The sequence below is a fragment of the Pipistrellus kuhlii genome, unplaced genomic scaffold (genome assembly GCF_014108245.1).
Source record: "Pipistrellus kuhlii isolate mPipKuh1 unplaced genomic scaffold, mPipKuh1.p scaffold_m20_p_16, whole genome shotgun sequence".
NCBI lineage: Eukaryota > Metazoa > Chordata > Mammalia > Chiroptera > Vespertilionidae > Pipistrellus > Pipistrellus kuhlii.
In genome coordinates, this window is record NW_023425471.1 from 15,087,409 (window position 1) to 15,114,217 (window position 26,809).

The 26,809-nt window shown below is 39.1% G+C and overlaps 1 protein-coding gene across 9 annotated transcripts in view; it reads left to right on the forward strand.

Annotated features, from left to right (window-relative positions):
• GK (glycerol kinase) overlaps nucleotides 1-26,809 on the forward strand; it is a 69,576-nt gene that overhangs the window by 32,614 nt on the left and 10,153 nt on the right. For 6 of the 9 annotated variants that reach the window (XR_004988295.2, XR_004988294.2, XM_036439719.2 and 3 more), the window contains 8 exons: nucleotides 2,802-2,939; nucleotides 7,163-7,272; nucleotides 8,246-8,312; nucleotides 9,636-9,653; nucleotides 11,886-11,921; nucleotides 12,276-12,343; nucleotides 18,814-18,856; nucleotides 19,331-19,411. Coding sequence is in view for 7 of the 9 variants with exons in the window: in XM_036439719.2 (XP_036295612.1) it covers nucleotides 2,802-2,939; nucleotides 7,163-7,272; nucleotides 8,246-8,312; nucleotides 9,636-9,653; nucleotides 11,886-11,921; nucleotides 12,276-12,343; nucleotides 18,814-18,856; nucleotides 19,331-19,411 (561 nt within the window). In the remaining 2 variants the exon portion in view is untranslated. The remainder of the gene's footprint in view (nucleotides 1-2,801; nucleotides 2,940-7,162; nucleotides 7,273-8,245; nucleotides 8,313-9,635; nucleotides 9,654-11,885; nucleotides 11,922-12,275; nucleotides 12,344-18,813; nucleotides 18,857-19,330; nucleotides 19,412-26,809) is intronic. The other 3 variants (XM_036439718.2, XM_036439723.2, XM_036439724.2) reach the window with 1 other exon arrangement.

The following is a 26,809-nucleotide window of genomic DNA, read 5'->3' on the forward strand; positions in this document are numbered from 1 at the left end:
ATTTGGGCCTTACATCTTACTGCGCAATAGTTATTCGATACAATTTATAGAGTATGCTCTGCAGATAGTTGAGGACAAATCAAGTCATTTCTGCCTTGCCTTGTGATTGATTGGAGGAATAATATTCTAAGATTGGTTGGCTGCAGGGGATTATAAAGTACCCCTGTGGTTTAAGCCATATTACCCAAGGTGTGCTCCTGTAATTGAACCGTGCCTTTGAAGAAATCCATCCCTCTTGCCGAAATCAGTTTGGCACAATGGATAGAGCGTCGGCCTGCGGACTGAAGGGTCCCAGGTTCGATTCCAGTCAAGGGCATGTACCTTGGTTGCGGCCATATCCCCAGGGGGTGTGCAAGAGGCAGCTGATCGATGACTCTCTCTCATCGATGTTTCTATTTCTAACTATCTCCCTTCCTCTCTGTACAAAATCAATAATATATATATATATATATATACATATATATCTATATATACCATATATATATATATATATATATATATATATATATATATATATATAGTATATATGAAGAAATCCATCCCTCTTGTTTTCTACTATCCATAGTTCTGGACACTTTTTAGTGTTTAGGCATATGGATTCAGAGAGAGAAAGTAGAAGATCATTTTATTGATTTTAGAAAGAGAGAGATTGATTTTAAGGCAGGAAGGGCAGAGAGAGAGAGAGAAACTTCCATGTGAGAAAGAAACATTGATTGCCAACCGTACATGCCCCAACCGGTAATCAAACCTGGCCCCTTTTGGTGTACTGGACAAAGCTCCACCCAACTGAGCCACACTGGTCAGAGTCATTTTATTGACCTTTTTTTTAAACTAAATATTTTTTAAATATATCTTGTAATTGATTTTTAGAGAGAGGAGAAGAGAGAGGAATAGAGCAATAGAAACATCGATTGGCTGCCTCCTGCACACCCCTCATTGAGGATTAAGCCCAAAACCCAGGCATGTGCCCTGGCGGGGAATCAAACCGGTGACCTCTTGGTTCATGAGCCATATCTCAACCACTGAGCCACACCAGCTGGGCTATTGACCTCTTTATTGAATACTTCCACTCTCTTCATATGCATATGGCTAATGAAAAATGGCCTGGTTTTCAGTCCTTATGTTGGTTGATCTCTCTTCAGATAAATGGATAGAGAATTTTAGAAACAGGCAATTTTCTTAGCAAGGTCAAGACCAGATTCCCCTAGTATTCAAAAGGAAGTTCTGTTTTTTATTTATCCCTTTTAATTTTTCCTTGTGACAACTTCTTGTGGTTCTTGGTTTTAAAACTGATGTTCGAATTCTATTAATTTCAGGATGCATGGAACAGATTGACAGCTCTCAGAGGGGAGGGGGGATTGGATAAAAGAAGATGAAGAGATTAGAGAACAAACATGCATAGCCCATAGACACAGACCAGTGTGTTGATGGCCAGAGGGAAAGGGGAGTGAGGGAAAGTTGGGTGGAGGTGGACAAAGAGTGGGGGAATGGTGATATCTGTAATAGTGTCAACAATAAAAATAAAAGTTTGTTAAACTCCTATTAATTAGAGCAGTTTAACAACTATTCCCTGCCCCCACCCACTCAAATAACTTCTGGCTACTCCTGAATATACCCTTGTCATTTTCTATTTTGTTCTCTTTCTCACCCTATCCAATCTTGACCCTTATATTTAGGTACATTGTACTCCCAGGGATTCATGTTTTTCTCTCTAACGCTATTTTGAGCAATGTTTACACTTTCTACCTAAGTTATGAAAATGAGATAATGCATAGTACCTCACTATTAGTTTTGTGGGAGAATAATCCCATAAATTATTTCCTTTCATCATGTTTGATCATTTATCTATTTTTTTTTTCCCTAGGGAAGCTAGAAGCCCTAAGTTAATACTCTTAATTTACAGGCTGCATTAAAGTATTAAATCCTTTGGCTTGAATTTCCTTACCAAACATATCCATAGGAAATAAAAAGGAAAAAATATCACTTTTTGTAGTTAGGTGATAAATGAGATATGGGATATGGAGGGATATGGAGGGAAAAGATAGTTGGCATTATTTTGATGTGTGTATTTTCTTAACCACTAATAAAAATTTGATATTTAGTATGGAAACAAAAATAAGAGTTGGACCTGATTCATTCTCAAGATTAATAAGCCATGTGTGTTTTATTATTACACTTTAACCTTAATTCGATTCACTTTCCCTCTTTGTTTAATTTATTCACTAATCTAGGCAACTACTTTCTTACAGAGAGCTGCTCTGTTTTGCTTTAATCTGTGTCTTTGAGCTTTTCTTATTCGCCACTAATTTTATACTATATTATTTGAATATGAATGTGTGTAAATATATATTTATAATGTAAAATTTTATACACATCAACATAATGTGAAGTCCCGTGTTTTAGAACAAAATTTTCTAGTTTTGGTCATCAGTTTATAATTTGATATACAGTACCCCATGATTATTGATAGTTTCAATATCACTTTCATGGAATATAAAATAAAAGGCAAAGCTTTGGACTAAGTCATCGCAGAAGTCTAGATTACAGGGTGTTATGTTATTTCCTTTTCTCTTTACCTTGCTACCTTGCTACGTGGATGCTCTTTGAACTGCAAACGTATCACTGATCTTTGTTCATGAATATGCTTTCCTCTGCCAGGAGATCAAGTATTTTTACCCATAATACCATGCATGGAGTTGCCTATTTAAGGCAACTGGATATTTTGTGATTTGTGGGGGTTTGGGGTTTGGTGTTTTGTTTTATTTTAAACTGCTATGAATTTAATTTGCAATTCTTTTCAGTCCAAAACAGGCCTTCCACTTAGCACTTACTTCAGTGCCGTCAAAGTTCGTTGGCTTCTGGACAACGTGAAAAAAGTTCAAAGGGCTGTTGAAGAAGATAGAGCTCTTTTTGGGACTATTGATTCATGGCTCATTTGGGTATGTTTCAGTAGATGCAAGTACGGAAAAAATTTAAAGACACTTTTTAAAACCGCCTTGCCTACTTTCTGTTTTCTTTTAGGAGTTCAAACTTTTCTGTTGGCAACTTTTATTCAGAAAAGTCACCGAAGAAATAGCAGAACATTTCAGCCTTCCTTTGAGAGGCATTTTTGCTTACTTCATCTTTCTTTTCCCTCTTGCTTTATATCAGTACAAATAGAGGATGATTACCCAAACATCTCATGTATTATCTTTAGAATAAGTGATTTAGGTCATTAGTAATCACTAATTTAGGTAGCCTTTTTCTCTTGTCTACCATAAAGTTTTCCACTAGGCACTTCTTAGAAGAGATGATTATTTAACATAATAAAATGCCGAGGCTACTTTTTTTTAATTTTTTTAAAAATAAATCTTTATTGTTCAGATTATTACAAATGTGATCCTCTTCCCCCCCTCAATTGCTCCCCTTCACCAGGTTCCCACCCCACCCTCTGTCCTTTCCCCATCCCCCATTGTCCTCATCCATAGGTGCAGTTTTTGTTCAGTCTCTTCCCGCACCCCCACTCCCCTTTTCCCTGAGAATCGTCAGTCCACTCCCCTTCCATACCTCTGATTCTATTATATTTACCAGTTAATATTGTTCATCAGATTTTTAAATTCCCTTGGTTTTTAGATTCACTTGTTGATAGCTACGTATTTATTGATCATAATTTTTATCTTTATCTTCTTCCTCTTCCTAAATAACCTCCTTCAGCAATTCATATAATTCTGGTTTGGTGGTGATGAACTCTTTTAGCTTTTTTTTATTTGTGAAGCTCTTTATCTGTCCTTTGATTCTGAGTGATAGCTTTGCTGGGTAGATTATTTTTGGCTGTAGGTTCTTGTTATTCATCACCTTGAATATTTCTTGCCATTCCTGTCTGGCCTGCATGGTTTCTGTTGAGAAATCAGCTGACAATCTTATGGGTGCTCCTTTATAGGTCACTACCTGCTTTTCTCTTGCTGCTTTTAATATTCTCTCTTTGTCTTTTGCTCTTGGAATTTTAATTATGATATGTCTTGGTGTGGTCCTCCTTGGATTCCTTTTGTTTGGGGTTCTGCAGGCTTCCTGGACTTGTAAGTCTATTTCTTTCCCCAGGTGGGGGAAGTTTTCTGTCACTATTTCTTCTAGTACTCTTTCGGTATCTTGCTCTCTCTCTTCTGGAATCCCCATAATTCTGATGTTGGTTCGCTTGAAATTGTCTCAGAGGTTTCTTACACTATCTTCAACTTTCTGGATTCTCTTATCTTCTCCCTTCTGCAGAGGAGTGTCCTCTGGCTCTTTGTGTTCTAAATCTTTGTCTTGATTCTTGCGATCTTCCAGTCTGTTTTTAGGACTTTGTATAATATTTTTTATTTCAGACAATGTTTTCTTCATTTCTTGTTTATCCCTTATTATTTCTAGTTGCTCCCTTTTCATATCCTCATAGGTCTCATTTATTTTATTGGCCTTTTTTAGGATATTGTTGAATAACCTTATAACTGTAGTTTTGAACTCAATGTCCAATCTTTTCTTTTCCTCCATCTCCTTCCTTTGTGTCCTTTTTCTTGTCTGCATTTTAGTTGTTTCCCTGATTTGATGGAATAGCTTTGTGTGCTATGTGTTCTGGTAGAGCCCAGTAGCACAGCCTTCCCAGTTACCTGCAGTAGACAGTCTTGGTGTAGCCCTTTGTGGGCTGTGTGTGCAGTCTTGTTGTTAAGCCTTGCTTATTGTTCATATCACTGGGAAGCGTTGATCTCCAAGCCAATTGGCTGTGAGGATCAGCAGTGTCTCAGCTAGGAGGGTTTCTGTACTCTGCTTGAATAGGGCGGGGTCTCGGGATGGTGCAGACAATCTTTGGTTCCCTGTCAGTCTCGCCTTAGAAAAGTCCTGTTCATGGAGAGTTTTGGAAGATTGGTTGCAGGTGCACGCGCACCTCTTTGGTAAAGGCGCAGACAAGCTTTGGATTCCTGCAAGTCCCTCCTTAGAGAAAGCCAGCCTCTGGGAGAGCTTCTGTGCTCAGCCACAGGTAGGGCGGAGTCTCAGGTTGGTGCAGACAAACTTTGTTTTCCCTTCGGCTCCTCCCCAAGTCCCACAGTAATGGCCTCTGGCTTCACACACCTCCAAGAGATCTCTGCCCACTGCCTGACAGTCTGGCCTCTCCCTGTCTGGGGCCGTTTATCAGAGCAATAGGGTGATTCTGTTTTCCCCTCGGACAAGAAAGCCAGCCGCGTTAGCTGTTCGCCCTCTCCGTGCCAGGAGTAAGCCAGTAGCGAACTCAGCCTGGCCCGCCCTCTCTGCGTGCAGGGAGTAAGCCAGCAGCAATCTCGGTCCGGCCCCTCCTCTCCGCACCGGGATTAAGCCAGCGCCTTTTCGAGCACACAGTTCTCTGAACCTTCACAGGTCCTGAGGTTCAGCGTGCCTTCTCTCTCCTTCCCAGATGGCAGAGCCTCCTCTCAGCCAGCCATCTGGCTCTTCAGGGCAATGCCTCCCCTGTTTTTCAGTTCTAAATTCAAATTTGTTGTGGTAGGCTGCATTCCGGTGTCTACCCTATGCTGCCATCTTGGTTTCTCTGCCTAGGCTACTTTTATCATTTGCTTTCAACATTACACAGCTGTCTGTCTTGTATTTAATTAAGTGGTAATATGAAAAATCATAGTGGAAATTTCTTTTTGCCTAAACTCAGCATGGATAAATAGAAGCACAATTTGGGAACTGTGAACTGCAGGGTACTCAAGGAAGCATATCCCCCACCATGATGTCTTTCTCCACTTTTATTCCTTTCTTTTTGTTGTTTTTTTTGTTAATCCTCACTCGAGGACACTTCCATTACTTTTTAGTTAGAGTGGAAAGCAGGGGGAGAGACACAATTGGTTGCTTCCCGAATGTGCCCCCCCCCCCCTGCCCCAGGGCCAGAGATCCAGCCTGCAACATCAATCAAACCAGAGGCCCTTCCATCCAAGGACTGACACACTAACCACTGAGACAGCCAAACTGGCTAGAGCCTAGTATTCCTTTCTTACCTCATTACTTCCCCATAAAAGAAATCAGCATTAATAATAATAATAATAATAATAATAATAAACATTTAAATCATTTTTAAGAATTAAAATAAAAAAGCATCAGTGCTTTCCATTCTGGGCCAAGGGTATTATAACATTAGAGTTTAAAACTTTCAAGATAATGTGCTTGCATCAACGCAAGCACAGCCCAATGAGAATTGTTCCAAAACAAACCAAAAAGAATAGCAGCAGCACAGAGTTTAGTCAGATCCTGAGAGGCAGACATTTCAATGTATTTCACTTTGCCAGACTTAGTAAGACACTGCATTTTCCAAAGATAAAAGGATGAAGACAAAAGTGATTTTTTAAATCACTTAACTAGTTCTGTGCTAATATGGTAGTCACTTGCCCTGAAATGTGGCTAGTCTGAATTGAGATGTGCTATGAGCGTAAAATACATATTGGATTTCAAAGAGTTAATATAAAAAAAGGTAAAATTTGCCCAGCTGGTGTGGCTCAGTGGTTGAGCATCTACCTATGAACCAGGAAGTCCCATTTCAATTCCCAGTCTGGGCACATGCCTGGATGAGCTTGATTCTGTAAGGAGGCAGCCAGTTAGTGATTCTCTCTCATTATTGATGTTTCTCTCCCTTTCTCTTCCTCTATGATGAAATCAATAAAAATATATTTTAAAAAATAAAAAATCTATAATAATAAAAGTATAATATGCTAATTAGACCAGAAGACTTTCTGGAGAAGCTGGGGCTGCTAGGGAAGCCCAGGTCCTGGATGCCGGAGGGAAGTTGGTGCCAGCAGCTGGGGGAAGAAAGGCCTACTCTTGCACAAATTTCATGCATCGGGCCTCTAGTAAAATAAATAAAAATAAAAGGGTACAATGTCTCAGTAATACTTTTTTTTATGTTGAAAGGATATTTGGATATATTGAGTTAAATCAAATATGTAGTATGAAAATTAATTTCACCTGCTTCTTTATGCTTTTCAAGTGTAGCTACTAGAATAATTTAAATTACAAATGTAGCTCACATTATATTTCTGTTGGACATTGCTGAAAACTAGAAAATTAAGGAATTAAAATGTGTCATTGTGCTTTATATGCCCTGCTGCTGATTATGGCCCTTAACAAAATGTAAATAGAATTGCAGATAAGTACAGACTTAACATGTCCTTTTTATTCTGTCTAGTGTCTGACAGGAGGAATCAATGGAGGCGTCCACTGTACAGATGTAACAAATGCAAGTAGGACGATGCTTTTCAACATTCATTCTTTGGAATGGGATAAAGAGCTCTGCGAGTGAGTTGTGTTTTCCCCTAAGAACAGTATTCCAAATATGTTAACTACTTATAAACTAAATCTTATTATTTTCCAACATCAATGGAGCACTAAACTTTCAATGGTGGTATTTCTAGTACAACATGCAACGTAGACTTGTGTAGTCTTTTAAGAGAGACTATTGTTGCATGTGCAATAAACATGCCAAATTAAATAATTGCCTTGATTATTCTCCAAGGAAGATTAGAGAATCTAATCTAAAAGGTTCTTTCAGAACAGTACTTTGGTTTCTGTGTGCTTTTTATTTACTTTTACTTTTTATAAATAGATTTTATTGATTTTTCACAGAGAGGAAGAGAGAGGGATAGAGAGTTAGAAACATCGATGAGAGAGAAACATCGATCAGCTGCCTTCTGCACACCTCCTACTGGGGATGTGCCCGTAACCAAGGTACATGCCCTTGACTGGAATCAAACCAGGGACCTTTCAGTCCCCAGGCCTACGCTCTATCCACTGAGCCAAACCAGTTTCAGCTATGTTTTATTAATTGGCTTGAATAAAATTAGAATGTTAAATATCTAGTCATGCAACTATGTTATGCTGGTCTATTTGTTACTATTTAATTTTATACTCAAATACATCCATTTACTAATTGTTACTTACATTTTTAAAAAGTATATTTTATTGATTTTTTACAGAGAGGAAGAGAGAGGGATAGAGAGCTAGAAACATCGATGAGAGAGAAACATTGACCAGCTGCCTCCTGCACACCTCCTATCGGGGATGTGCCAGCAACCAATGTACATGCCCTTGACTGGAATCGAACCCGGAACCCTTCAGTCCACAGGCCGACGCTCTATCCACTGAACCAAACCGGTTTCGGCTGTTACTTACATTTTTACCTTTAAGTGAATATAAATGTTTCCAGATATTTATTTAAAACAGTGTTAAATACCCAACCTTATCTTATTGTTGTTATTTTTTTCTCTTTCAGATTTTTTGAAATTCCAATGAAAATTCTTCCAAATGTCCGGAGTTCTTCTGAAATCTATGGCTTAATGGTAAATATAAATTTCCATTTTCAAAATTTTACTATTCAGAACTTAAATCAATTGGGTAACATTTGATAGTTTGAGGGTTGTGACTTCTCTCTGAACATTGGTAGAATATAACTTAAAATGTTAGTATTTAAAATGGCTTTATAACTTAAAAATCATTGATTCTTTTTCAATTCATTTTATATTGTATAAACTTGAATTGGCTTTTCTTTGAGTATTATACTTTTGAAGTATTACTGGGATAGTCTAATTACACAGGGTGGCATGGGAATATTTGATCTATTCTTTTAATCCAAATAACTGTTTAGTAGCTGTGGTATCTGCTTTTAATTTATGGGAAGGTCTCTTCACATTTTAGTGGTGTTCTTTTTTCTCTTGAGTCTCTTCTTTTAAATTTATTTTTTATTTAAAAATAGTTGGTATATAATCTCTTTTTAATGGCCAAACCATATTTTAGATTACATTCTTTGTCAGCCTGAGCAAAACTTTAGCAAAGAAACTGAGAGCAAAGAATCTGTTTCTGATATGTGATGGCTAATTAAACTGTTCTATAATGGACATTTTTGCTTTTGCTTTCATTGAAACTCAGAGAAAAAGTAGTTTCAGCAAAAAAAAAAAAATCGCTTAGCATCATTGAGTATCTCTGATTACACATCAGGGATGAAAAGCTCTAGGAGGTTTCAAACTGATGTTTGGACACAAAAATCTGGAATTTATGCTAAAAATTAAGAATACATCTAAGAAAAATTGTAGAAAAAATAGACATGGCAAATATTAGAAACTCTTTTTGTAGTTTTAATAATAATTAAGTTGAATACTAAGTGCTCTGGATAAAGCTTGAGCAAGAATTCTTAAATGTTTCATTCATAATAAAGCCTTTTACAGCAATATGCAGTTTTTAAAACTATTTTTTAATTGATTTCAGAGAGGAGGAGAGCAAAAGAAACATCAATGATGAGAGAATCATTGATCGGCTGCCTCTGCATGCCCCCACTGGGGATCGAGCCGCCACCCGGGCATATGCCCTGACCAGAAATTGAACTGGTGACCTCCTGACTCATAGGTCGATGTTCAACCACTGAGCCATGCAGGTCTGGCCAACATGCATTTTTTTAAAGGGTTAGTCACTGCTTATCTATAGGAAAAATGCCTTGATGCTTTTATAGCTATTTACAAAGTGACTTGAGTCAGTGGGGGAAAAATTGTTCTTGAGAAACCGTTTCAGAGGATGGTTGGAATAAAAAACAAACGTTTAACTGGCTTCATTTTCTCTTGCATTTAAAATATGATGCTTCTGTCCCTCTTTTTCCCCCTTGCTGACTATAGAAAATCTCTCATAGCCTGGTGAGTAGGTTTCCCACGAATTATTCTACCCATTCATTCGGAAAAGATACAGTGCACTTCCATTTAGTGTTAAACAAGCGGAAGTCCATTTACTAAACAGTTATCTAGACTCACAACTCTTCAAATTATTATAAGCTCTAGTTGAGCTTTAGGTTTTTAAAAGTTTTCAATCTTATCTGTTTGTTTTTTAAGTTTTCCATAAGACTGAGAGTAATGTTTCAAACTAAAAGACATGGGTAGTTTCCTGGCATAAGAAATTCTGATGGCCCCCATTACAAAGTACAGTTGTGATGTGCTTTGGCTTTAGCATAATAGATGTGGCTCTGAAATGTCCTAAACATCTACCTTGTCCAACCTTTCAGACCAGTTAGTTGGAAATGCACTGTTGCTTTTTCTGCATGCTTCACCAGAGGATGTTCCCAGGAATCTTCCAGAAACCCCTCCTTTCAAAAGAAAACGGAACTCTTTCTCTGCCTGACCTCACATAGTAGATCCTGCTGGTAGTTTGATAATAATATAAGCAAAAGCATATTTTGCTATTTAAATATATTAAGATATACAGCCTCTAGGTTTCCTGCTGGTTCACTTTTAGCCTTTTATGAAATTTACCCTTCACTTAATATCCAGCTTCAGTAAGTAAAAATAGCAGGTCTTGAATTAATAGGAGAGCAGGGGAGAACTAGAATATCCACTCTCTGAGGATGTTTTCTATCCTGTAAAGCAAGCATGTCAAACTCAAATAAACAAGGTTTAAGTTTATGTGGGCTGCAAAAAAAAGCAAAAGCTTCTATTTTCATAGAAACGTGGGTTTATTTAAATAGAGACATGCTGAATACAAAGGGCTGAAATAAATGACTAATCGTTAGCATAAAATAATAGAACATTTTAATAAAAATTAATATTTTTTCTTGAACATTTTAACTTACCAGACCTTGAATAACTGCACAGATTAATAAGCCTAATGCAAATAAACCTATTTTTCTTGTTCTCCGAAAGTGAAATATTTCCTGTTGCGCACACCAAACAAGTCAGTACAAGACTAATGATGTGGCAATCTGCTGCTAAAATATTCACTGCTGGTATTAGTGGAGAGAAATGATGTGCCTGTGTCTAAGGGAAATGAATGCAACACAATTCTAGTCATCAGTCATTAGCGAATGTTGTAGTTTGTTAATAATTATGTATAACAGGATATTGTAAAAATTAAGTTACGAAATTTTTTATTAAAACATTTCTTACATGCCATTATATTGGCTGAACCGCATGTGGCCTGTGGGCTGCGAGGTTGACATGCTTGTTAGAGAGGGTTTCCACGTTATTATGCTATTATTTCCTTATCATCAGAGCCATATGAGGTGGCTTCTGTTCATACCCTCACTCTAACAGATAGGGGGCCCAAGGCTCCCCAGAGGCCAGGAAACTGGCCCCCAAAGTGGCAGACTGAGGGGTGAGTCCAAGCTTTTGTTTGGTACACTTCCTAGTACATCACACTTACCTCAGGGAACACATTCCTTTCCCTTAATTCCTTAATACTAGTACAGATTGCTTTGTGTTAGTGCGTCAGCCATTTAAATTTTGTTTTTATTCCTGGAATGCTGGCTATGCTTAATCAAAATAAAAACCCCTGCTCAAGATATAAATGATCTCTTGCTTATCTAAACTTAAGGAATGATGTTGGCTATGAACTAGTAGTACCCAATACCTGAACACCGCTGTGTTACTTATTTTAAGAGCTGTGTGAGCAGGAAGAATAGTTGGTAAAATGCAGTCTTCCAAAATAACTAAGTTCCGTGCTGGTTTCGTAGCTATTGATATGTTCATTTGAAAGAATGCGTTAGTCTTTTCTTAGTAATGGCGATAATAGCAAAGAGCTAATGGATGTCAGTGTTTATGTAGCCCAGGCCCCTTATGTAGATAAATAAATCGAGACACAGAGAAGTTTCAGTGGCCTGATCAGTGGCTTCATACTTACCAGCAGGAGTACAGCCCAGGAATCCTGAGCCTCCCAGTCCAGTGCTTCATGTCCATTCTCCAATGCCATGTCTCTTCTTGTCATTTTAGGAATGTGTCTCATGTCTGTCTCTGAACCACTCATGTAGTTGAAACACTTGCTTTGTCTTGTCTGCCCCACATGCTCTGGCATGTCACTGTTCATGTTCATTCCCATAGCAGTTACGTTCGTAGAGCCAACCGTTTGTGATTACTCATAATCCGTTTTTAAATTTTTAATAGAAAGCTGGGGCCTTGGAAGGTGTGCCAATATCTGGGGTAAGTTTCACCGCCTAATATCTCCCTGCTGCCTCCCCACCCTCACCCCTTCCTTGTCAAGGCTTTCCTGTTATATCTTAATCTATCTGCCCCATTAGCAGCAAAATCAGCTAATTCTTGTTCTCATGTGGGTCGAGAATCTTTTGAACAAATTAATTCTTATGGTCCCTTTCCCTACCTATTGTCTCATAGGGGTATTAACACCTGAGAAAATGGCCAACTGGAGGCAATGCAAAAAAGCATAAATAATTCATTCCTTGATAAATAAAAAAGGAAAGATAAATTCTATGGCTCTTATAAAAAGGAAATGAATGACATTGTCTTAGTGTCCTTTCTTGTCATTTACACTTTCAGTGTTTGGGGGACCAGTCTGCTGCCTTGGTGGGACAGATGTGTTTCCGAGATGGACAAGCCAAAAATACGTGAGTACGAAACAGACCAGAGGACCAGTGGTGTTTGGTTTTTCCCTTTGGTGCTTTGAATGAGGAAAAGCTTCTGATGTTTATCCAAGCTGAAAACCAATAGCTTAAGAGTTCCAATAGGAATATGTAAATTTTTTTTTAATCCTCACCCGAAGTTATTTTTCCATCGATTTTCAGAGAGAGTGGGAGAAAGAGGGAAAGACAGAGAGAAATATCGATGTGAGAGAAACACGTCGATTGGTTGCAACCGAGGTACTTGCCCTTAAGTTGCGTTGGTGGTATAGTGGTGAACAAAGCTGCCTTCCAAGGTACTTGCCCTTAGCTGCAATTGAACCCAGGACCCTTCCCGCAGGTTGACACTCTGCCCACTGAGGGCCATTCATTTTCCTTCATCTCCTTCAAAGAAAATATACTACGCCTTATGTAAACACATTGGCGAGGCTTGTGAAGACCTTAATTTATAAAATCCAATACCTTTTCCAATCCAGAAACTAAATTTTGGTTTACAGTATTTTAAAAAAATATATTTTATTGATTTTTAACAGAGAGGAAGGGAGAGGGATAGAGAGTTAGAAACATTGATGAGAGAGAAGCATCGACCAGCTGCCTTCTGCACACCCCGCACTGGGAATGTGCCCGCAACCAAGGTACATGCCCTTGCCCAGAATTGAACCTGGGACACTTCAGTCCGAAGGTCGATGCTCTATCCACTGAGCCAAACTGGTTTGGGCTGGTTTACAGTATTCATGCCTCTTTTGGAGAGGTTGGCAGGCACATCTGAGCAGAAGCGAGGAAGAGCCATGTTTTAAACTACAATTTTCAGCATTGTTCCTCCCTCGACTTTTTCACTGTAACCAGAAAGTCATATTTCTGTGGAACTTTTCATGCTATTCTCCTGGCACTGTGTTCTCTCCATTATCTGGAGCTTCCCCTTTGACAAGAGGCAGAAGGAATGATAGAAGTAGAGATTTGTGCATTTTTCTCCCAATCTCATCTCCTTACTACTCACACACATAGAGTCCAACAAGCCTCATATCTAAGAGTAACAAGATTGCTCCCACTGTAGGAGGAGGAAGAAGATGTTCCGAGAGGTTAAGCTAATAAGTGACAGAAGTGATCGTTGCACCCAGACCCATCTGATTTGACTTTGCCAGGCTCTTAACCCTTTACAATTGATTGTCCCCTGGGTCATAAAGATTTCCATAGGTCTAGCCAGAGATTATCTATATGTAATTGTTCTTTTCTTGAGAATTTCCTAAATCTCCCGGCAATGTTTAACTTCAGTGATTAAGTTAGTCTTTTGTGACTACTGGAATGTTGAACATTTTCGAAGAAATGTTCTTGTTGTCTAGCGGGTCAGCAATCCTCGTGCGAGAGTGTGAGAGTTCTTTTGTGTGTGGGGGGGAGATAATGAAAATTCTTTGCAGGTCATGCATGATATCTTGAGGTTGCCATGAACAAGAGAGCTTGATCAGCATGGGTCTGGAAACATATTCTTTGAATTCTGGGTTTCAGGCAGCTGAATCAGGAGTCAAAAATGATAGAAACCCAGGCTCTTCTACACACACACACACACACACACACACACACACACACACACACACCGTCCCACACACCCCTTCTTTCCTCTGTGACAGGCACACTAATGCTAGTTAATCAGATGCTATCTCCCTTTGTCAAGTACTTAACATAGTACCCCAAAAAAATGGCCTGATTTTCTTCTTTCTATTCCTCTCCCCCTTCAACATTATCAGCCAAGCCCTGAAAATGATGAGTTTAACTAAAGGAGAACTAATTGGGTACCTCTGCAGCGAAGGGAAATAGCAAATTAGATCTTTGGGCACATATTTCTCTTTCTAGGAAGGAAGAATGCAAATATACAGTTAATCATATTGTAAATGAGAACTTCAGGGCATAAGAAACTTGGAAGTACTGCTGTTGCGTTCTAAAGGGAGGAGAGAAAACTCTCAAAAGATTATGTTATCAATAAGATGTTTTTACTTTTTTGTTCTTGGTGGGGCCATGTATCTTTTTAAAAATCTCTTTATTGTTGACAGTATTACACATGTCCCCATTTCCCCCCATTGACCCTTTCTAGTCCACCGCAGGCCTTCACCACTCTGTTGTCTGTGTCCATGGGTTATGCAGATAAGCATACAAGTTCTTTGCTTTATCTCTCTCCCCCCACACACTCTCCAACTCCCCCCCACACACACACACCTTCCCTCTAAGATTCCAGTCTGTTCCATCTTCTACCTCTCTGGATCTATCAATAAGATGTTTTGAGTGATATTGGCAGGTGCTTGGACCACTGAACAAAATGCAAAATGGGGAAATGGAAGACTTTGTTCAGGGACAATAGAGAACATTCAGGTTGGGAAAGGGTGGAAAATAAGGCCAGGATCAGGTTGGGAAGCCCTACATTCCAGACTGAGGAGTTTTTTGTTTTTTTCTTCATTTTTTTTAAAACAAGAGAACACATCCATTTTAATTATTTCCTTTTCAGTAAGTTCAAATCCTTGAGGGGTACAGCATCGCACAGATTCTGTGTCCAGTGGCCTCAGCAGGAAGGTTGCTTCAGAATTGGCATGAACCATGCCTCTGTTTCCATGAGCACACATTACCTTTCCCCTGATGACTCTGGTTTTGTTCACTTCTTTATTTGTATTTTTAAGGTTGTTTTGTTTTTGTGTTTTGTTTTGTTTTGTTTTGAATGAACAGGGATTATTTGACCATGAATTTTTCTTTAAGAAAAAGAACTTAAGATAGATTCCCCCTCTCCCCAGAGGCACTAAGGGTAATAAATGAGGCCTTTTACCTCCTTCACAGCTTTGGCCAGGGCCACTCCCCATCCCACTGTGCACCGCCTTTGGCACACTTCCCCATGAAGGATAGCAAGAACCTTTACCTTCACAGAAGTTAGGAAGGGCAGGCATCTTTTTGTGATGTTTGTGAGCACAGGACAATCTTGAGGAAGGCTAGATAGACCAGATAAATGCTGAAAGCACCCTATCTGTTGGATGACTGGGAAGAAAGAATAATAAAAATTTAAGAGGAAAATAATTGCCCGAGTACTGCTTTGAAAGCCGTAGTCTCAATGTAGCAAGGGAGTCTCTTCATACATTGCTAATGCTCATTAATTACTTAGTAAGTGTGCTAACTGAAGGATTCACTTCTATAATACTAAGTGCTTGGAGCCTTCACATCAATGTTGTACTTTTGAGACTTGTACACCAGCATTCATATGACCAATGTTTATATGAGTGCTAAATTGATGTAGATTCATACTTTCAAAGTGTGAAAAATCTTAAATTTCCATTTTTATGAATATTTATTAAAATGTAGACCTTCGGATATATAGCCTTTTCAGTGTTGTGGGGGGGGGGAAGGTATAAGTGATTTAGGTGTTTTAACTTGTTGATGTATTACTACTGTACCTAATGTTATTTGACTGGTGTCTTTTAAAACGTAGATATTCATTAATCCCATGCACCCTGAAAGTGTTAGTTGTGCATCAAGCAGGTTGAGAATATATTGGGTGTCCCCCCAAAATGTATACTCACTTAACAAATGATAGCTCAACTGATGTTTCTTTCTTTTCAGATTTAACCCATTAGGATTAATTATTACTCAAAGCGTGGCCCTAACCGGTTTCACCTAGTGAATAGAATGTCAGCATGTGGACTGAGCGGTCCTGGGTTCAATTCTGGTCAAGGGCACATGCTCAGGTTGCAGGCTCAATCCCCAGTGTGGGGCATGCAGGAGGCAGCCAATCAGTGATTTTCTCTCATCATTGATTTTTTTTTCTCTCTCCCTCTCCCTTCCTCTCTGAAATCAATGAAAATATATTGAAAAATAAACAAAAAATTAATTAATTAACCAATAACAAATATTAATAATTATTAAATGTGCATATACATTTTGGGAGGCACCCTGTATTTGGGTGAGAAGAAATAGAATGTCTTGGACTAATTTATATATACTAGTATATGTGTTTGTATCCTATATAATAAAAGGCCAGCGACCATAACAGCTTAACAACCAGAACGACTGATCAACCAGTTGCTATGAGGAGCAGTGACCACCTCTTGGCTCCTCCCCAAAGCCCACAGGCTCCAATTGCTGGATGGCCAGTGGGAAACCATGGGGGAACTGGGGTGGGTGGTGGTGGGGTGGGGACTGGCGAGTGGGCAGAAGATGGCCCTGATTGCAGGCTAGGCCTAGGGACCCTACCCATGCACAATTTTGTGCGCTGGGTTTCACCCTTCAGAGAGTAAGGATGAGAGATAGAGACACACAGAAACATCTCTATATATAAAAAGCTAATATTCTAAGTGTCCATCCAGGTAATGATGTCATGTAGCAACACCTGTCTTCCTCTTCCTAGGGACTAAGCCTCCTTGCAGTTTCTTCATTCCAGGAACACTACTTGCTTTATAGCCAGGTGCAAACAGACATTTAACCAAATGTCTGTGAAGCATTTTCCATTGCCTCATCTCATTTGATCTTCACAGAAGTCCTGGAGTAGGTAGATGGGAGACTCTGTGGAATTCTACAATATTTTCATTAGCCAGAAAACAGAGATTTAGAAAGCTTAGAAACTTGACCCAACTGAAAAGAAGTAAGAAATAATGGACCTTGAAAATGACTTCAGGTTTTCTCACTGCACAGAATATAGGCACACACCGCTACAGTTAAATATTTTACCCCTTTTTTCCCCTGTGTGATCTACAATAATAATCTGCTTCATGTTGATATTTACTGCTGTGTTGCTGACAATTACCTGAAAGAGAAGTTGTGGTGCTTTACTGGGCTGGAAAAGCTTTACCTAAATCAGAAAGCAGGTCTAATTAAGCAAGTTTATTCTACAATATATCTATAAAAGGCTAAGTTGACTTGCGCATGCACAATACTTATAAAGCTCTTGGCTGGCACCGATTGCATGTGTGTTTCCATCTGTCATTGTCTATCGTAAATTTGATTGAAACTTCTATTATAGAGAAAGGGTGAATAGTGATATTAAAATATCTCTTCTAACCTATTTCCTTTCAATGTGCATAAATTTGTGCACCAGACCACTAGTCAATGATAAAAGAGAATCATGGATTGGCTACCTCCTACACACCCCCTACTGAGCCCACAATCCAGTCATGTGTTCCAACCAGGAATCGAACCATGACCTCCTGATCATAAATTGATGATCAACCACTGAGCCGTGCCGGCCAGTTTGGCTAATTCTTATTCAGACCAATGGTACCTGGAAAAATGTTGATGGGGACAAAATTACCCTCAGTTTCTGTTTTCTCCACAAGACAGAAGCAGTAGGTGGGATCTGTTGATATAGTGCTGACTGGATAAGCTACTGCTGAGATTCCTCTGTGACAGAGCAGAGCAGCTCGGCCCATGGAGAGGGAATCCTTAGCCCAAGCAGGACAGCTTGTGGAAAGCCAAAGGTGACAATCACAGCCAACTCAGTTGAAAACTGTTGCCCTGTGCCCCTTACTGGTATCAGTTTATGCTGCTTATCTGCCTGGCACAAGTCAAAACTGCTCATGTCCACATGCCAGACTTGTTGCAGAATCCAAAGCTTATGCCGATAAAGCTGCCACAGAACAAATTCAGTTCTTCCATGGCAGCCCTGTTGCATCTTGACCCTGGCTCTCCAGGTGGCTGTTAGAATGTGCACTCTTGCAGAGGGAATGGGAAAGCTAGGCCTGAGTAGTAGTCTTTCCCTGTATGCCACTCCTATCTCCACAGTCCAGCTATACTTTCCCATACTCTGCACTTGGACTTCTCTTTGTGCCAGAAGAGAGTGGTGTTTCTGTTTGTGACTGTTCTAATGATGGAACTAAGCTGGCCTGCCCCATTGATGAATGGCCATTAGTCACAATGCTTCACTCCACATGGATGAGTAGCAATGTCACTGTGACTGAAGGTAGAATTAGTTGTAATTCAGTGATTATTTATAAACAGCCCTGGGCTATGACTGACTAAGTACTAGATGCCATCCCTGCCTTTTTCCATTAAGATTACACTAGTCACATTTTCTTCTAGACTGATCTTTAAAAGATGTTTCCAAAAGGAGTATGTGATACTTATTAGCTATTGGAACTCTTCTAAAACTTTATTTTTTAATGTATTTTTCTTGATTTCAGAGAGGAAGGGAGAGGGAGAGAGAGATAGAAATATCAATGATGAGAGAATCATTGGTCGGCTGCCTCCTGCACGCCCCACAATGGGGATCGAGTCCACCACCGTGGCATGTGCCCTGACCTGGAATCGAACTGTGACCTCCTGATTCATAGGTCAATGCTCAACCACTGAGCCATGCCAGCTGGGCCTAAAACTTTAATATAATGACTTTTATTTTGTACTAAGTGTCAGTTTGAGTAATTTGTATTAGTGTTTCACTGCTTACTTTTGATAAAATTGTCGTAGTGATTTTTTTATTATTCTTCCCCCAATTATAGGTATGGAACAGGCTGCTTCTTACTATGTAATACAGGCCGTAAGGTGGGTTTTTTTCCCCTCTTCATATTAAAAGATGGGTGATGGTCTTCTTTAACTTCGTATGAATAAATGCTTGAGCATAATTTGCCATTAAATTACTTTTAAGCTGCAGCTCTTACTCAATCTTTATCAGGGTTTAATTAAGAACTCAATGATGAATATCACTAAATTTGAATGGTTCAAATAAGAACCATTCTAAGTTCTTTGAATTTTATATATTTTTTTAGTGTGTTGGGGGGATATGTACCTTGGGTCCTTGTTAGATTCTTAATGCAAACCTAATTTGAAACAAGGGATAAACTTTTTGTACTATTTAAGTGTATTGTTCCTAATACTGGTAATTTTGACTAAGATAGATTTATTTTTAAAATTGTTATATTTATTGAATTACATTATACCTAGGTTATTTTAACTTTAAAAAAATATGCTGTCTTTTCATTTTCCTGACCACATGAAGTCTTTTTCTCTTTCCTATAGTGTGTATTTTCTGAACATGGCCTTCTGACCACAGTGGCTTACAAACTCGGTAGAGATAAACCCGTATATTATGCACTGGAAGTAAGTATTTTTCAATCAATATGGGTAACATGACACACAATCAAAACTAAGAAATAACAGTGTTTTCTAACACCTTTTCTGATAATTCTTAGTATATAGGACTGAAAAACTGTTTTCTTCTTGACATTTGGTTGAATGGAAGGAACCTGGGACGGAACTGGGGGTCAGGACTCCCAGGAGACCTTGAATATATTGGTTACTCAGTTCTTTTACCAAATAATTGTGGGACCTTAACCACATTGCTATTATTTAGCTGTTCACAATGTAATATTTTTATATTTCTAAAATACAATGAGGCATTAATTTGCTCTAATATTTCTTTCAGTTTGAAAATTCTGGTTTTTAAAATATATATATTTTTATTGAATTCAAACAGGAATGAAGAGGGAGGGAGAGAAGGAGAGAGCTGGAGAGAGAGAGAGAGAGAGAGAGAGAGAGAGAGGAGAAACATTGATGATGAGAAAGAATCATTGATTGGCTGCTTCCTACACACCCACACTAGAGATTGAGCCCACAACCTGGGCATGTGCCCCGGCCAGGAATCAACCAGGATCTCCTGGTTCATAGGTCAATGCTCAACCACTGAGCTATGCCGGCTGGGTGAAAGTTCTTTTTTTATGACTATAATGCCCCCGTGTTCCAAAGAAAAATACTGGGCAAAAAAGGCAGAGCAGCTTTTCTTCATGTGTGTCTCCATAAAAATAGTTTGTGTCACATTTTAATGTGGGAAAGGATGTGAGAAGATTTATCTCACTTCATGAAAGTGCCATCTTTCACTGAAAGCATTTGTTTCAAAACATGTTTGTAGATTCTAGTAGGAATGTCAGCCTAAGTCTGTAGGGCTTTGTGGTAAGTGTGTATTAAAAACCTTAGAAACATTTACTTCAAAAGTCAAAGAAGCAGTACCCTTTGTAAAATGTTTCTGCCTGGCCAGCATGGCTCAGTAGTTGAGCATCGACCTATGAACCAGGAGGTTGCATGTGCCCCAGTTACATGCTCTATCCCCAGTGGGGTCATGCAGGAGGCAGCCGATCAGTGATTCTCTCTCATCATTAATATTTCTCCCTTCCTCTCTGAAATCAATAAAAAAATATATATTATTAAAAATCAGATACTTTTTTTTTAAATCATCATCCAAGGATATTTTTCCCCATTGCTTTTTAGAGAGAGGGGAGGGGGGAGGAGGGAGAGGGAAACATTGATGTGACATGAGAGAGACAAATCTACTGGTTGCCTCCTGCACATGCCTTACCTGGGTCTAGAGAACTTGAAACCAAGGTAAGTACCCATGACCAGGAACTGAACCTGAGACCCTTAAGTCCACAGGCTAATAGTCTAACCAGCCAGGGCAATGAATTTCTTAAAAATATTTCTTTACAATTAATTTTAAATACTCCCTTGTATTATGCAAATATGTTATATGATATGAAAAGTTATTGAGACTTGTTTCCTGGAGTATCTATATATATAAAAGCCTAAGCAACCAAATGTAGCTATGACACGTAATGACCACCAGGGAGCAGACGCTCAATGCAGGAGTTGCCGAGCTGTGGTGACTTGGCAGCTGAGGTGAGGCACCCGGAACCAAAGGAGGGAGTCCAATTCCGGGGTGTGTCACCCAAGGACTGCCCTCTTGCACTCTGAGACCCCTCGGGGATGTCAGAGAAATGGTTTTGACCTGATTCCCGCATGCCAGGCTGAGGGACCCCACTGGTGCATGTCCACTGGGCCTCTAGTCTAATAATAATTTGCTCAAAAGTATTAGATTTGCTTTTAGTTAAAACATTTTTTTAATTGTTAAGTGTAGAGCATGTGGAGTTTTAGTTTATTTCAGTTATTTCTTGCCCTCCCCCTATATAAACACTGTAATCTCTGCCCTAACCCCTTTTCTATGGATAATAAGAGCATTTGTGAAACACTTGATCTTCGTATTAAAGGTATCCTAATACTTCTCAGAACTTAAACTCTTACAAGCCCTTTCTCCCTTTGTTTCCCCGAATGGAAAGCTCAGTGGATAGAACATTGGCCTGTGGACGGAAGGGTCCCAGGTTCGATTCCAGTCAGGGTCGAGTACCTTGTTTGCAGGTTCCTCCTTGGCCCCGGGTTCTGGTCAGGGACTCATGCAGGAGGCAACCAATCGATGTGTTTCTCTCGCATCAATGTTTTTCTCTGTCTTTCCCTCTCTCTTCCACTCTCCCTAAGAATTAATGAAAAAATGTCCTTGGGTGAGGATTAAAAAAAACAACAAAAAAACATTCATGCTACATGATTTTTAAATTCTCCTTAGTTCTGGGCTGCTTTCATTGCATGTATTCCATTTTGCCAGTGTCTTCCAGAACAGAATAGAATATTCCATATGCAACCTGATGTATACTCTAGGGTGATTTGGGCATCTCTGACCATAAGCACTACTTTGGCTGCTCTAGCCTGAGAGTTCATTAATTTGATCTGATAACCTCATCATATCCTTGGCTCCAGGGGCACATGCTAAAATATCTAGTGCTTTTCCAAATGAGTCATTGTCAAGACATGCCTGCTCCATTCTGTACTTGCACAGATCTTTTGTTCCTCTAAATTCAGGTCTGCGTTTCTTCCTTTTAAATTTCATGATAGTGATTTCAGCCTAGGCCAACACAGACTGAATTCTTTTTCACTGTATTCTGTTACTCTTCCAGTGTTAGCTCATCTGGAGGCTTAATAAGCATATGCTTTCTGATTTTGTTTCAATTCATGTAACTTTGTTTCAATTCATAAAATTTTATTTTTATTTTATTTTTTTTGAAAATTTAAGATTAATTTTTTATTTAAGTATACTATATTCATAAAATTTTAAAGCAGAGATGGATAATAGATTTAAGTGACAACAGGCTTTGCTACACCCTGCTCTCCCCTTGTTTTACACACATGAGGAATCTGAGAGTAGACAAGTGAAATTGGAGTCACTTGGCCAAGGTAACTTTTGACAGCCAGTAAGTAGCTGATCCAGGAGGCAAATATCCAGGTTATTGGGCTTCAAAATATAGATGGATAAGCCACCCCACTGTGCCTTTTCCTTCCTTGAGAATCTGGACTTCAGCCTCCCAAGTCTAGTATTTTTTATTTGTTTGTTTTTTATTTACTGAGAGAGGAAGAGAGAGAGAGAGAGAGAGAGAGAGAGAGAGAGAGAGAGAGAGAGAGAGAGAAACATTGATTTGTTGCTCCATTTTTTTATGCATTCATTGGTTGCTTCTCATATGTGCCCTAACTGGCCATCAAACAATTTTATAAAATTAAACAAACAAAAAAAGAAGGCAGGGATTAAAGCTAGATTGTTAACCCTTTTTCTAACAAATAAGTTACTGCTTTTCTGTCAGTGCTCACAAAGCATATATTCAACACTCATTTCTTTAATTTGACAGATTGCTGTTAGGCTTGGCAATTTTAGGTATTAAAACTTTACTTTCGCCCTGGCCAGTTTGGTTCAGTGAATAGAGCATTGGCCAGCAGACTGAAGGGTCCCAGATTCTATTCTAAACAAAGGAACAATGCCTGGGTTGTGGGCTTGGTCCCCAGTAAGGGGCGTGCAGAAGGCAGCTGATCAATGATTCTCTCTCATCATTGACGTTTCTATATATCTCTCTCCCTTGACCTTCCTCTCTGAAATCAATAAAAAAAAATATATTTTTAAAAAGGATAGATAATTACTATTATTTAAAAAAATTATTTTAAACCTTTACTTTCCACCCCTTTTAAAAACTGAAACTAGCTATCCATCTTAGCTTTTAGTCTTTTTTATTTCTCTCTGATTTGGAAGCTACAAAATGCATTTCCAATATTTGTGTTGTTTTGTTTTTCTTTTATAGTACCTTAAAAATTTTAAGGTATTATTTCATTACACAGTTGTTTAGTATTCTTTTTAGTATATGTGCTGCCGAAGCGAGCACTGTTTAGTATTCTTAACCTCTGGGCCATTTGAGGACCCCACCACCTCCACCAGCAGTCATGTTGCTGTGCTTAGTTTTTATTTCCCCTTTTTCTTGAACATGCAATAATTAGTCCTTTTTTTTCTTTTCAGTTGATAGTAAATCATATTTATGAGTCTGGGTTGGTAAACCTGTTATTTATTTTGTCCTCTAACATGGGGATCTACTGAGCCAAACCGGCTAGGGCCCTTCTGGCCATTTTTTATGCTGATGAGACCTCTGCTGCTCTGATCTGTGATTCCTTCTTGTTTATTATCTGGGAGTAGACATTATCTCCTTATTGTGGATGTTCTATAGTTTTACTAGGACATGCCTGGGTTTGGATTTATTTTTATTTATCCCCTTAGGTACTTGGATACAAGTCTGTCTTCAATTCTGGAAAAATTTCAGCAATTATCTCTTCGAATATTGCTTCTCTGCCATTATTGCTATCCTCTTCTGAAATTGGAAACACCCTCCCTGTTTCTTTTCTTTTTTCTTTTTTAAATATATTTAATTGATTTTCCACAGAGAGGAAGGGAGAGAGATAGAGAGCTAGAAACATTGATGAGAGAGAAACATCGACCAGCCGCCTCCTGCACACCCCCTACCGGGGATGTGCCTGCAACCAATGTACATGCCCTTGACCGGAATCGAACCTGAGACCTTTCAGTCCACAGACCGATGCTCTATCTGAGCCAAACCGGTTTCAGCCCTCCCTGTTTCTTAACTGACCTTTTATATGTTTTTAATCTCTCTGTATTTCTGATGAGTTTCTCAGTATCTACCTTACATTTCCAAATTCTCTCTTTAAAACAAATAAAACAAAACCTTCTATTAATATTAGGAAATATAAGTCGCATATGGGATGTGAGGTCAATCTGGCTGCGACATCTGTCACCCCATTGATCACCAGGGTTGATTCGGCTGATCTGGCTGGCTAGGCGGGTGTCCCCCTCCTCCCTCTCGGATCCATGTGCGCGTCCCTCCCGAAGCTGTGCGCTCAGTGGAAGAGGACGACTTTCCCCCAAGAGGAGAGGACCGGTCTTCGGTCAAGGGTATACGAGTAGCTGCGCTCCCCTGCTAGAACCTCCAAACAAGCTCTGAAATATAAGTTGCATATGGAAAAATGCATGTAATATCATGTATAGCCTAGCCAATTGTTATAAAGACAGGACCCATGTAACCTCACCCAGGTCAGGAAACAGAACACTAACAACACCCAGAAACCCTCTACGTGCCCCTCCCCAATCACAGCCTCCTCCCTCTCCCTAAGGCAACCACTTACCCTGACTTTTTAAAAAAAATTTTACTTACAGTTGACATACAATATTATATTAGTTTCAGGTGTTCACCCCAGTAATATGACATTATATAACTTACTAAGTGATCATCTGATAAATCTCATACCCATCTGACACTATACATAGTTATTAAAATATTTCCTTTTTTATAGTGATAACTCTTAAATGTGCAAGCTTAAGCTCTAGAGTTTAGTTTTGCATGTTTTTAAAAATATATATTTTATTGATTTTTTACAGAAAGAAAGGGAGAGGGATAAAGAGTTAGAAACTTCGATGAGAGAGAAACATCGATCAGCTGCCTCCTGCACACCCCTCACTGGGGTTGTGCCCGCAACCAAGGTACATGCCCCTGACCGGAATCGAACCTGGGACCTTTCAGTCCAAAGGCTTTATCCACCGAGCCAAACCAGTCAGGGCTAGTTTTGCATGTTTTTAATACACTTTATATTAAAAATATAAAAGAAAGAGAAGAAAGTAAGAGAGACTGAGTTATACAGTATGTATATTAAACATTTAATCACCTTTATTTATTTTTCGTTTGTTTTTGTTAATCCTCACCTGAGGATAATTTTCCATTGATTTTTAGAGAAAATGGAAGAGAGAAGGAGAGACAGAGAGAAACATCAATGTGAGAGAAACACATCAATGGTTGCCTCTTGCAGGAGCCCTGATCAGGGCACCAGGCCAGGGAGGAGCCTACAACCAAGGTACATGCCCTTGACCGGAATTGAACCTGTGACCCTTTGGTCCACATGCTGATGCTCTATCCACTGAGCCAAACCGGCTAGGGCCAGTATGTATTTTTTGATCTGGCTTGTTTCATTGAACTTTGTGCTTGTGAGATTCATCCATATTGTTAAATAGAGCTACTGTTTCCTTCTTTTTTTATTACCATATGAAAATACTACCAGCAGTGTCTGGGAACACTAATTTACTCATCATCTCTTATCTATTCTACAGTTTATTCCATAGATTACATTTTTTAATTTCACTCAGTCATTTCATTTCTAGGATTCTTAATTGGTTGTTTTTATTTCTCCTTTCTTTTGATTCCTAATTTTATTAAAACTTTAATGGAAATCATACTTTATCGTTTTTTATTACTTTTAGCACACACTTATTTTAAAGTCTTTGTCAGACTGGAGTGAATTCTATTCCAGCTCTTAGGTTTTGTTGTCTTAATAGAGTTCTTGTATTTTGGAATTTTCACTTCCTTTTTCCTCTATGAAGCAGTAGTCTTAGGCAACAAGTGGACATTTGCTTATTTGCCAGCGTCCCTACACTGGTAGGAGAGCGCCACCTAGCGCCTGGCTTCAAGCACTGAAACTGATTCTATTCCTCGTCTTTTATACCAAGCATTTGGGTCCCTTTGCTCTGGTGGAGCCAGTTTTTGGCCACCACTCCTGCTCTCACACATAGAGAAATGAATCACAACCCATCCTGCTGTGGCTTCAAGCCGTGCATTTCTGTTTCTGTCCACATCTATTCTATATATGAGTCAGCATGCGCTATTTGAGTTTTCTCTTGTTACATGTTGCCTCTAATCCTCTGCGTTTACACATCCTCCTGGCGTGTGATTCATCTAGGCCTGACATGGTTCCCATTTTCACTCTCCGTGAAAAGGAATTGGGTCACATGATCCTTCACTTGCGCCGAGACTTTAAACACGTATTTAACTGCTTCAATTTGTCACGCTGTTTCTAGTTGGAATTGTTTTCTTAGTGGTGGAAAAGACTGAAGTGAAACAGGATGGCTGAGTGTTTTTTGCTTTCCTTGTGCTGTCTATTCATAGCGCGTTATCTCCCAGAAGCTGTGTTTTCCTCTTTTCTTGTTCATCTGTTTCTAAATATTACTTCACAAGACAGAATCCTTTGGGGGGCTTTAATATGATTATGAACTAGAGGTTATTTAGGATTTGAGCCTTCTGTGTGCTGTATTCTGTCACTAGAATATAAATACCCTTAGGCCAGGATACTTGTCTTTTACACCACGCCACCTCAGCCAGCTGACATGTAGTAGACACTCAATAAACATTGTTTACATTACCAAATCCTATGTTATGCCATTTTTGTCTATTTAAACAGGAGCTTCAAAGGGGGTTCCTTGTATCCCCACCTTGGTTTATTTAAATGTCTTTTCTACCATCTCTTCTT